The 13,891-nt window shown below is 36.8% G+C and overlaps 1 protein-coding gene across 1 annotated transcript in view; it reads right to left on the reverse strand.

Moving 5' to 3' along the window:
* The window catches only part of LOC108714306 (cytosolic carboxypeptidase 6), an 871,648-nt gene that overhangs the window by 144,733 nt on the left and 713,024 nt on the right, over positions 1-13,891 (reverse strand). The window contains exon 9 of the mRNA XM_018258404.2: positions 5,394-5,505. Coding sequence (XP_018113893.2) covers positions 5,394-5,505 — 112 coding nt within the window. The remainder of the gene's footprint in view (positions 1-5,393; positions 5,506-13,891) is intronic.

Here is a 13,891-nt window from a genome sequence, read left to right on the forward strand (position 1 = left end):
AAAAAAAAAACATCTTAAATTTAAACTCCTTCTGGTTTTTGCTCTGGTAGAGGTTTCAAACTAGAGAACATGTAGCCGAGTCAGAAAGAAAATATACAAACTTTAATCAATAATCCCTAAAAGTAGTTTATGTTGCTTGTATTCTGTGAATGTTAAAATCCACCTACCAACGACTGTACCAAGACTTCACCAGTCACTGCAATCAAAACTTGACCAGAAAACCAAAGTCACTATTTCAATACTGTTTTTGAGAAGTTGACCACTGTTCTACTACAAGTACAGTAACGCATACCCCATACAGCATAAAAATACAGGAATAAAACATTTTAAAATGGCAGATCAGCTGGAGGGGACTATTTATTTAGGGGAGGGGACTATTTATTTTACAATATCTCATAATGAAATGTTGTCTTGTAAATAAGATTTCATTGCATATATTGGATCAATTGCTCCAATTTGAAGACAAAGAATCATTTTTAATATATACAAGTGCTGATTTAACACAGCCGCCGACATTACCAAAGTGCAGTATAGCAAGATGATTAATAACTGGCAATTTTCTACATAATGTCAGTGATAATTTCAGCTTTGTATTTTTGCTGAATGATGGCCTCATGAGTCAGTACAGTAGGATGAAAAGTATTTGTGAGGCACAGCACTGTACTAAATGATGGAAAGGTGAAGACCTGTGCTGGGAATTGTCCTGACCTTTACAAGCAAATCCATCATGCTGCCCCCACAATGTGTATCTTCCATCACTCACCAGCTAAAGGTCTGCTTACCCTAATGATCAGAAGAGTTCAGCAGTAGGGGAAAAAAGTTGGTAAAGGAAAAACGTATTTATGTGCCAGTTAGTTCTGCAATGAAGATTTATTACTAGGAATTTATTCATGTAAAATGCGTTCTGTTAAAAATGAACAATATGCTTGGTTTCAATTACTGATTTCCAGAACCGAACTCACCTGTTCTCTTGCAATCTACATTAAAGCTCCACCCTTACACCCTTAAACGTTTAACCTTTTTCATGAATTGCTACTACTTCACCAATCATACTTAGCTTCACATAGACATACAAATGCAAAGCATCGTGCTTTTTGGCCCACATGAACCTTCTTGTTTTAATTTTTGCACCCTTTCCAGAAGCAAAAAGTTTGCAACCCGACAATAAACTAAGCAAGTGGGAACAAGTTAAGACTAAGCCCAACAACCTATAGGCAAATCAGCAGTGTCTATGGTTGCAAAGTGCACTGCGAGTCATGTACTTTATGCCTAAATAAGGTGTTAAATACAAGACTTCTTTTAGCAAAGGAAACTGCACTATGCTCTTTGCACCAAATAAACTACCAAAGGCACAATTGGTGCAAGTAGCAGCCAGCTCCTTTACTAAACTGGGCCTCATTCTTCAAATTATTTTTGCAGGTTGAGGGGGGAACCCTGATTCCTTAATCTCATTATTGTGCCCAAGTCCCAGACAAAAAGTTTAATATAAATAATTTTTTATGTAATGTAGCCTGAATAGTATTGTAGAGGAGGTGAAGCTAAGGACGGATATGAAACTAAACTACAAAGAAACAGTATCCACACAGGAGTTCTCCTTTAATGCTGTTTCCCCTTCTCCCACATTTCTTCTCTGAAGATGATGAGTGCCTACATTAAGGGGCAGATTTATCAAAAGTAGAGTTTTAGAGGTTTGTGAGGGAATTTTCGCGGGCGTTTTTATTTATTCACTAGTTATAATAAATATTGAAAAATCGTAGGCTTTTTTATATAAAAGCTGAGTTTTTTTCAACCCCAAAAAAATTTGTGCTTTTGATAAAACTATCTTTGAAAAACTCAATTTCTCTTGGGAAAACACAAATCAACCTTTGATAAATCTGCCCCTAAGTTATATTCTCTGTTCTTCTTGCTATACTGCAGTCCCTAAAATGTCTTACACACTAACATTTTCTAAAGTATTTGGTCCTCTGACCACCCCCAATTGCATATTTTATGGGGCATACACACAGATACTGAGGCTGATGAAGGGTAAATAGATTTGCAAATAAATATGTCATCCCTTAACTTCCAAGAGTATGCCCCACTAAAAACCAAGGAGACACTTGTTCCCAAAGCTGGATCTACAGTAATGCAAAACACAACTGAGGAACAACTGAATGGGGCTATATACTTTTTACACAATGAGAAGGTTGAACAAGGAATTAGAGTCAACAATAACCCTCTTAGCTGTTTAATATTATTTATAGCCATCAGATTAACTCCAGTGATGTTGCCATTCTTGGTAGAAGCTTTTTTTCATATACTGTACTTTTCAATTCCTGCTGCTGAAGAGGCTTGTGTTGCCAGAGCATCTATAAATAAACATTTGCCTGCTAAACTGCAATGGGGGTCTCCTTTTGAAAAATGTTTGATTTCGCAAGAGTATCTCAAAAACCATCACAGGATATTTATGAACAACTAATCTCGTCCTATAGATAGAGGACAACTCTTCTAACCCCCTTCCTTATTACTTTTATTAAAGATAAGCTAATATGTGTCTTAGACAGGCTGTTGCTACAGCTTCAGGGAGTATTTAATTAATTCTTAATTAGAAAGTCATTGTGCATTGCATTGCATTGGGAATGTGTGAGTAGTAGAACTTTTTTTAATGGGAAATTTATCAACAAATAAACTATTAGTATGTTATAAATTGGATTTATTCGTAATGACTTTTAAATCAGTCTTTGTTAATTTATTTTATATATATATATATATATATATATATATATATATATATATATATATATATATATATATATATATATATATATATATATATATATATATATATATATATATATATATATATATATATATATATATATATATATAGTATTTGGATGGGTGGCACACCGCTTCTCAACTTCACCCAGTTGCACGGTTAAAGTATCACATATGCACTCTCAAATGAACCAGCAACACAGGGATATTTTTCAAAAGTAGAAAGTGTATTTAGTGAAGCATGTTCCAGCCAACGTAACGTTTCGGTCCCTACCGGGACCTTTCTCTTGAGAGTGCATATATATATATATATATATATATATATATATATATATATATATATATATATATATATATATATATATATATATATATATATATATACAGCTACATACCGGTGCACTCAAAAATCCTGTAGTGGTCACTGCCTAGGTGCTGGTTAAATAAACAATGTGGAAATTCAAAAAAGAACCAAACTCTCAGGACTTGCTCAAAATGTAGAAAATAGTGTACGTTTATTTCAACGTTTCGGCTCAAAACTTAAGCCGTCATCCTGATGACGGCTTAAGTTTTGAGCCGAAACGTTGAAATATATATATTTCAACGAAACGTTGAAATATATATATATATATATATATATATATATATATTTTTTTTTTTTTTTTTTTGCCTTCCTATTCAGCCTCTTTCAAATCCAATTTAAATTTGAAAATGCAATTTAGATAGCTAGCTGATTGTCAGAGTAACTTACCACCGCAGCCAAATAATCAATAAATTGATTTAAGGCGAGGCTACAATTTTTTTTATCTTATTTATTTATTTTTCTCAGATAGATTAAATTGGTAAATTGCATAAAATGGTACAGGCATAATCAAGCATGTTTGCAGAATTCGATATTTAACAAGATTTTGCAATAAATACAGATACATAGGGGTGACATAACCCAGCTAGGTCCACCAAGAATAATGGTCCAGAGAGTGCTTCAAATCAGTCACTAAATTGGAGGAGATGTGTGAGAATAGACACTGGCAGTAAGAGGTATATTATTATGTCATTTGTATATAAGTGTAATTTACCTACAATGTCACTCGAATGGCAGACATCTTGGACAAAAGGTCTGATGACTAGTGTGAATAGGGGGGACGAAAGCAGAGCATATCTGCATAGCAGGTCCCTGGCATTCCAAGTGCCCAGAGGCCCAAACAGTCCCCCACCAGCACACTAAATAGTGACTGTCTAAGGCAGGTCCGGACTGAGAATTAAAATAGGCCCTTGCGTTTGAGGTACACAGAGGCCCAATCAGCCCGCATAGAGGCCCAAACAGCCCCCCAGCCCACTAAATACTGACTTTCTATGGGACCTTATAGCAGCCCCTCTGGCATTTGCCAGAATACACAGATTGCCAGTCCGGGCCTGGTCTAAGGCATCTGGCCAGATGCTACAGATTACCAATCCAGGCTTGCTGCCTACTACTAAATTTATAAATGTCTGGCCGATACGAAATAGGATGGCTGTATCAAATGTCTTGGCTATGTCTAGTGCCTGCTGTTTCCTTGTGTCTCTATATGTTTCTATGGTTTAGAGCAAGGTTACAGCATCTAGGTGGTTATGTACTTAAAGGCACTAAATTTGCCCAGGAGCAGTAACCCATAGCAACCAATCAGCAGGTAGAATTTACTGGTCATCTATTTAAAAGCAAACATCTCATTGGTTGCTATGGGTTACTGCTCCTGGGCAAACTTAGTGCCTTTTATTACATATGGAGGTTAGTGTTTAGAGCGATATCTTTCCCTGGTAAAAAACAGTTTGGTCAGGTAAAAACAAAACTGGTACCAAGCCTTTTGACTTCATATGAATATTGAGGTCTTGCCAGGTCTTGTCAATAGCACCTAACCGAAAGGCATAGTAGGGTGTAAGGATGCCTCATATACACCAATGGGAACATATTTCTTCATAACTTATCAACACAAAGATTTCAGGAAAGTGTTAAAAAACAAATGCAATTCTCGAAACAAATAATTGTGTCAACTGGACCACAAACACAGGGATGATAAACACTTTTGTTTTTTTATTTTTGAAAAATGGCACAGATCAATTCTCTCTTTTTTTCCTTTGTTTCTTTATACATATAGTAGATGTATGTGCAAGTACCATCAAATGTGCAAACTGTCTATAAAATAAGTTTCAGGCTACAGAGCTGGGTTATCCTACCACTCAAATGAATATCGCCCAACATACATCATTTAAATCAGTCTGGAAAAATATGATGTTTCAATCAATCAGTGTCTGGTTAATGATTCAAAGACCTTGCTTGCCTTGAACGTGGGCTCTCTGGGAATATTACTGAGAATCCATCTCCTTTCAAAAGCTTACACAGAACTTCATTTCAACAGTCATAAAAGAATACTTGAGTCCGATCTCCCACAAAGCTTAGACAGATGCCCAGAGGGCTCCGTATGTTAAATATTTTGAAGAATTTTCATTTAAGAAACAAGATGGGGATTTCCAAGCACTAAAGAAAATATCTACATCAATAATATATATAAAGATGCTATTTTAATTGTGAAACAATGTTGACACCCTGTTTTTCCCTTACAACAACCTGTTATTGTACTATATGTTGATTTTGTACTTACCGCACAGTTGTGCATCTCCACAATAAGCCTTTTTACCGCATACAATGTTGGGTGGGCCCAAGGCGATGGCTCTTGCCAATGGCGGTTTAAATCAAAACCCAATAGTGAACATCTAAGAGAAAAGTAGACACAGACACTCAATTTCCAATTAGGTCATAGTGGTGTCTATACATTCGTTGTTATATTTTCCTTAAAATTGCCATCCCATTCATATATGTTAATCCAAATAATATGGTATAATTATATTTATCCTTTCCACCGTATACTCACTAAATAGAAAGATGTGGTAAGAAAGAATAAGTATCAAGCCAGTGCAAACATTTGTGATGGCTTTATAAGGACTAATAACACAAAAAAACAGGGTTTGTATGTATTTAAATACAATTTACTGTCAGCCTTCACTCAATACTGCATTCAGTTTTAATGTATTCATGATGGAGAGAGGGGGGAGGGAAGGTATGAAGCTGCTGCCCACCCCCTAACTTGTGCATTATCATTATACACTGAGGGCTATATGAAAAGGGAAAAAGCATGAAAAAGAGCATGCAAAGGTGTGTACTGGCCATAAAAATAGATATTGTAAAACTATTGAATGGTTAGCATTGCACTATATTAGGGCCAATTAATTAAATAAATGTCAAATGAAATGATTATTTAGGCTAAAACAAACCCTGCTGCATATATATTCAAATTTTGAAAATATTGATGATACTATAAATGACAAAGGTCATTTTGGAAAATTACTCTAACTTATTTTTTGGGTAGCTAAGTATATAGTAGAACATTAGGAAAAAGTAAAATGACACATTCACAATATCAGGCATAACATAGGGATGGGCGAATTTTTTCGCCTCGTTTCGCAAAAAAATGACGCCCATAGACTTGTATGGCGGCGTGTATCAAAAAAAAAAAAAGACGTGAATCAAAATTGTTTTGACGCCCCTAGACTTTAATGGGCGTCTGCGACATTTCGCCGGCGGCAAATTTTTGCCGAAACTAAACGGGCCAAATTCGCCCATCCCTATTAACACATGGTTCTGTCTGCGTTTGCTCTGGCATCTATTGACAAGATTATAATATAATTGAAATTTGTCCATCCTCCCAAACCTGCATCCACACACTGCCCTCTGCATGCATGTCCTTGACACACACATGTGCATGTTTTTATACGTGCACATATATTGCAAATAGACACCAAGGCCTTTGGTTGTGTGTGAGGTGATCATCTTCCAGACTGACACTGAATATTCTTTGTTGTATTGATGCCAGGTTCTGACTACTGCCTTGTTGTTTTGTTCTTCTCTTTGGATTATCCTCTGCTGATCCTCAGTTCTGGTTTCTGACCCCTGCCTGGCTGTGGATTTGATTAAGTCTCACAATTGTTCCTAATTTCTGCCTTCAGTTACATGCATCTGAACTCTATTTTCTTCTTTTACTCTGCAGCTTGGCTCAGCCTGTTAACTACCCGACTCTGATTTCCCAGTGAGGAGCAGCTAAAGTGCAGAAAAGAAGTAGTTACATGCAAGTTAACAATAGTTGTTAATTCAGAGCCCCTATATTTGAAAAGAGCCCTTTACATAGTACATGCTAGAGATAGTTGTCTCTGAGTATAATTGGGTTTATATTTACAAAGTTCTGATCAAAATTGAAAAGCCATCATACCACGTAAGTAAACACAATATGATGGTCCTTAACTATTTAGCTCTGTTAATTTTTTATGGCTGGCAGCTCCCTGCATAATTGTGTTTCTTGGGATAAGTGTCTCCTGACCAATGACTGGTCACACAGGGCTTATTCTTCCCCCCCACTATTAGCTTTTAAAGGAGAGAGACTGTCAAGACCAAAACACTGCTGTCAGAGACTTAACCCCCCTTGTAGTTTTATGAGAAATAGAAAGGCATAAGACCATCATTACAGGGACAGGTGGCTTCCCCCCCCCCCCCGCGCAACACAGAAAGGTTAGAGATACTGAGTGCTAGTGGGGAAGAAAAGAAGGTGAACCACAATGCAATAGAATAGCTTCATTAGATATTATTGCAATGTTACATTAATGTTGAAAATATAACTTTAAATCAAAGTTCATAATTGTTTATACATTTAGACTGGAAGTTTGATTAAACAGGATAACCTCCTCCTGCATGTTAGCTTCTAAACAATGTCTTCACGACATATCTAGGACTTATTGTATAAGATTCCCCAAGGGCAGACAATAAATATTTATGGAAGAGAGTGGAGTACAGAATACATAAGGAAGTACAGTACAGTACAAACAATGGCTATCAAGAAAACCATCAGAGTGCAGACCAAGATCAAGGTACGGTTCTTCAGCTAGATCCATGAAAAAAATAGGTCTAATAGTTTATTACTTCTGCAGCCTAGAACTAAGGCCAAGCAGCATAAAAGCATTAGGTATAGGGACCATATCTTAGGACAGCCACTAGAAACAAAGGGTAGGTTGCCTGTTACATAATTTGGCTTGTATTTATTTGATAGTTTTAAATCAGAGTTTCTGTAACCCATCATTTTGCAACACTCAAAGGGGCTCAATTTCAAATGCATAAAAAATTGACAATATTTTTTTCTCAGACAGGAGGGTGTACACAAAGAATTGTGCGATTATGCAGCACTTACTGGTAAATGTTTATACTTGTGCCATGATCTGCAAATTGCACCGGTCTTGCAAAATAGGGCACAAGGTACAGAGCATTGAAAATGGTTGCCAAGCCTTTAATAACACCTTTATTAATGCCACAATTAGCACTGTCTTTAAAAAATAGGCCCAAATTTGGCTCTTTATACCGTAATTCAGCCTAAACTGCATTTTGTGCAATTGATTTTCCAAAATTAAATACAGTGCAATGCTGGGTAAACATGCTGCATTGTGGATAAGGAACATAGAAAATTGCACAAGATTTTTTGCACTTAGCAAGAAGTGCTGCTTTGGCAAATGAGCTCTTCGGTGCTATCAACCCATTTCATTAAAAGTGGCAGTTATTGAATTTTATTGCCAGAGGCAGAAACCAGAAAGAATACACATTTTACAGCATATTTCACTTAGTAACTGAAATACAATCATTACTAAAACAATCCACTTGGTGGAGTCCAGGTTTATAGACACATCCAGAGCACAGAAATACACTGCACGCACCATTGACTGGGTATCAGGAAAGAATTGTAAATCTCGAGAGGTCTAAACTGCACAAATCATTTCTTAAAAGACAGACAAAGAGGCCCTTTTCACTTCTGATTCCAGTGTTTATTGTTTTAAATGTAGCATTTGAGATATATTTTATTTAACTTTACGATTCTATCAGTAGTGATATGATTTTGACAGGCCATATATATATATTTATACATGCTCTCACAGTTACCAGTTATGGGAAGCAAGTTAGACTTGGTCAGGCCAAAAATAGAGCTTGATTGCTTTCAAAAGCTTTTAGCTTCATACACAAGGGCACATAATGCATTAATCACAATTTAGCACAAAACAGAGATGCATATTATGTTACATCAGTGTTTAATTACACTGCACATGCTGTGCTATAAGAGTCTCACTGATAGTAATGGATACAATTTCCATATAGTACTTAAGAGAGTGTATTGCGTTCAAGCTTCTATTGAACAGGATTGTTAGAATTTACCCCTGGAGCACCTTTATATTAAGCTTCCATAATTCAGATGGCAGCACAGATTGGGCCACATTTACTAAGCTCGAGCGAAGGATTCGAAGTAAAAAAAACTTAGAATTTTGAAGGTTTTTTTGGGTACTTCGACCATTGAATAGGCTACTTCGACCTTCGACTACGACTTTGATTCGAATGATTCAAACTAAAAAGCGTTTGACTATTCAACCATTTGATAGTCGAAGTACTGTCTCTTTAAAAAAAAATTTGACTACCTACTTTGCCACTTTAAACCTACCGAGCTACAATGTTAGCCTATGGGGACCTTCCCCATACGTTTTCTAAGCTTTTTCTGATCGAAGGAAAATCTTTCGATCGATGAGATTAAAATCCTTCGAATAGTTCCTTAGATTTTTACTTTGATCGATCAAAGTATTTGCGGTAAATCCATCGAAGGATTTTTCTTCGAGGGTCGAATATCGAGGGTTAATTAACCCTTGATATTCGACCCTTAGTAAATGTGCCCCATATACTGTAGTTGATCCCATTAACTGTTAAATCTATAAGCAGACTGATTGCCTCAAAGAACTGGACAGTAGAACTCTGGAACAAGGGTGTGTAGTAGCTACTATTTTCCTGAACCTGAAAGTGTATAGACAAACTTATTGATTACCTCAGGTAACGAATGGAATTAATATTCTGAACTAGAGGGTTGGTAGTAACTAAGGTTGTGACCCTGTTGTCATTTCAATAGACTGGTTAGTAAAGCACTGTCTAAGATATGACTGACATTAAAAATGTACCTGAAATGTAATTGCCTTTCAATTTCAGATAGCAGCACAATTATAGTTTACAGCTTAACAGTAGTAACTGATGTGTACAAAGTCTTGTATAAAAAGGCCTTTAACTCTAGGGATGAAAACATAATTTTGCCTCTTTTTAAGTCTCTGGCAAGGCTTCGCCCTTAAATATACAGTGCAAATTTGGGCTCCAGTTCTTAAGAAGAATAATAATAAAATGGAAAGAGTGCATAGACATGCAACTAGACTGGTAAAAGGGATGGAAAAACTATAAGGAAAGAGTGCCACAGTTGGTGCTTGCAAGAGGACATCAGAGGTCACCCCTTTAGACTTGAGGAAATTAACTTTAATTTGAAGCAATGTAGGTGGTTCTTCAAGGTGAGAGCACTGAGGTTGTGGAATGCCCTGCTGGGTGATGTTGTGATTAATGATACTTTTAATCATTTAGGATTGGTTTGGATCTTAATATCCAAGGCTATTGAGATCTACAGTTAGATCTACAGTTAGTTAATATAGATATTTGTATATATAGTTATACATGTATATGAGTGTATAAATATGTCTGTGTGTGTGTATATGTGCACTGGGGTTTATTTGGTGAGGTTGAACTTGATGGACTTTTGTATGTTGTTCAACCCAAATTTACTATGCAACAGATCTGTGGTTCACTATAATATGTCCTAATCCCACCTCCTTAACTACAGATTTATCTTCCTTCTTCTGCCCTCCTTAATCTATCATCATTAGGGATGGGCGAATTTGACCCGTTTCGATTCAACCAAAATTCGCCGTCGGCGAAATGTCGCAGACGCCCATTATAGTCTATGGGCGTCAAAACATTTTTTTGCCGCACGACGCCATACAAGTCTATGGGCGTCATTTCCGCAGCGAAACAAGCCGAAAAAATTCGCCCATCCCTAATCATCATTGGTCCCAGATTGTGGAAGGCTATGGGCAGGCCATGGAGAGCCAAGAGAAGCTAGTGGATACACTGAAAGTGTATTGTGAAGGACTGAGCTTAGACCAGGGGGCTGCTACCTGGGGCCCACACCCCAGTCACAAGTGCCACCAACCCCCCTTCCCAATCACAAGTTAAACCATCCCTCCCCACCCGCACACACACATACAGTATAGCTTAATGCGTACTGTATACTCAATGTTGTGAGCGGGGGTACTATAGGCTGCATTTTCCAGGTGAAGAAGCAGACCAGGGTCAATGGGGGTCCACCAGGTTTTTTTCCCAGTGTCCTGCTGGCTCAGTCTGACCATGGGATAGACCATGGATCATGAGGGAGTATAGATTACAGAACTGAGACTGAGAGAAATGAGGACTGAAGGCAGATGACTGATAGATGTGTTAAATTTACACCTACTACTTAGTGACACAACATTTTTTTTTAAATAAAAGAACCATCATTTCTAAAACATTTTAAGTTCCCTAAATCAAACCATTAGCACATATTATCCACTTACTACTTGACTTTAACTAAACAGTTGAACTTATATGGGAGAGGTTATTTCTTTTGAAATAGAGGTTTGTGTACTTTTTAATGCAGCTGTAAAGGCTAACACAATGATTTTTTTTAGCAGAAAAAAGCCTGCATGGAACATGTGAAAAGCCATCTGCCATCAACATAAAAGGTGATGCCTTGTGATACCATTCCTATAAGGGCTGTGAGGCAGAGAGATAAGATTGAACAGAAGCTGCAGAACAGACGGGAATCAAAAATAGGATCAAATTGGAAACCATTGGAAATCCAATAAAAAGAAAGGTGCTGTGATTGAATTTCTCTAGAAAGCAATGAATTCCCAGCAGCAGCATCACTGGCAAGTGCAAGTGTTATGAACTGAGATTTGAGAGAAACCTTGGAGAACAAGTGGTCCATCAATCACATGGCCATACTTCCAAGCCATACTTCCATAGTGGGGTGGTTTTCCTCAGCCGTAAAATAGCTAAAATGGATTCCAGCCGTCTCTCATCCTGAGCTACCCATAATTACAGTGTGTTGTACAGACAGCCCAGAGTTATCAGTTTGCACTAAACTATATTTATGCAGCTTAAAAATATTACATTTCACTTGCACACATGAACCTACATTTGAATGACACACTAGACAGAACAAATACATAGGAACTGTTGCTATTATACAAGCTGCTATTACAATGTATATGAATCATTAAAAAAGACATCTTTTTTTGAATTGCTGACACAACTGTACATTATTTTTGACTACACTACACATCTCAGCACATGTTGTTAATGTAATCGCATCAGTTGTAGATATTGGTAGAGCTGAGCAAAACTGCAAGGCATTATATTGAACAGGTATGAGACCTGTTATACGGAAGGCTCGGGACCTGGGGTTTTCTGGATAATGGATCCTTCTGTAATTTGGCTCTTCATACCTTAAGTTTACTATAAAAAAAACCCAATAGGCTGGGTTTGTTTCCAATAAGGATTCATTCTTTCTCAGTTTGGATCAAGTACAGGTATGTTATCCAGAATGCTCGGGACCTGGGGTTTTCCACATAAATGATCTTTCCATACCTTTCATACCTTAAGGGTGGCGGCACACTCTAAGATTCCGGGGAGCTTCAGATTGTTACTTTTTTCCGAAGTCGCCTCACAAGGAAACTTCGGGCGACTTCAGAAAACCGAAGTGATCCAACCGCTGTCGATTCACATTTTTGCCGGCAGGAAGGCTTTTTGGGGAGATTAGTCACCCGAAGAAGAGTCACTGGGCAACTAATCTCCCCAGAATCTTAGCATGTGCCACCACCCTATTGGGGTAATGTAATTAAAGTCACTAAGTTTGCCCAGGGGCAATAACCTATAGCAACCAATCAGCAGGTAGCATTTCCTGGTCACATGTTTAAAAGCAAACATCTTATTGGTTGCTACTGGTTACTGCTCCTGGGCAAACTTAGTGCATTTTATTACATGTGGGGGTAAATCTGCTAAAATAAGATTTAAACATGAATTAAACACAGTATGATTGTTTTACCTTCAGCAAGGATTAAATTTAATCTTAATTTGGATCAAGTACAAGGCACTGTTTTATAACTGAGAACAAGGTAATTATTTAAAAAATGTGAATTATTTGAAACAAATTAGTTAATGGGAGATATATAAAAGGTACTATTTTATTATTACAGAGAAAATGGAAATACTTTTTAAAAATGTAGATAATTTTGATAAAATAGGTATATGGGAGTAAGGCCATCTTGTAATTTAGAGCTTTCTGGATGAAAGGTTTCTGGATAACATACCTGTAAATGAGATTCACTTTAAAGTGGATGAAGATTCTGCCTTGCCTAAAAAGCTACCGTGTGTGTATTTCATATACTTTTTTATATGCTCTAAAATCCACACATAACAGTTAATGGAAAGGGGAAACTCGTTGTCTGGGCATTTGGTGTTTGATCACTGAATCTGCAATAATTAAGAAGGCCTCCTTTATACAAAGTGTAACAAAATAAAAGGTATAATGGAGCTAATATGATTTTAATAAGGAATGGACTATGACTACCTACAGCAAGGAGTCTAAAAATACGCACAGAATCAGAGCCCTTGTCCTACATAACAAAGAGAATACTCCCTTATGTTTTAGGCACATTTACTGCACTGCTGTCTGGCAAAGTCTTTGTCTAATTTAGTTATGAGAGTAGAAGAGATGCCACCTTGTGTCAGAAAATAGAACTGTGCTATTTAAGGCTAAAGAAACGCATTTAAATTGAATTATCTCTACTACTGATTTATCCGTTCAAGTTATAAATGTATACAGTTTATGAGCCAAAGCTTTATGTGGTCTCCTATAAATGTTTGTGGGTTTTATAGCTCTTTCTTTAGATTAGTATAAATATAACATAGGTTGTAGATCACTCACTCTATTTTATATTGTAGGCATAACTTCCTGGCCTGTTTTTATTCATGAACCAAAAATAAAAAAAAACAACCCAAAACTAACAATAATATATACACACACACGCAGTGAGACAAACTCTCAGCACAAAACATTTTACACAATATAAAAGTAGCAGCACCATCTTTTTGACATTCGGTTAGTGTTTTTGC

The sequence above is a fragment of the Xenopus laevis genome, chromosome 4L, assembly GCF_017654675.1.
Source record: "Xenopus laevis strain J_2021 chromosome 4L, Xenopus_laevis_v10.1, whole genome shotgun sequence".
NCBI lineage: Eukaryota > Metazoa > Chordata > Amphibia > Anura > Pipidae > Xenopus > Xenopus laevis.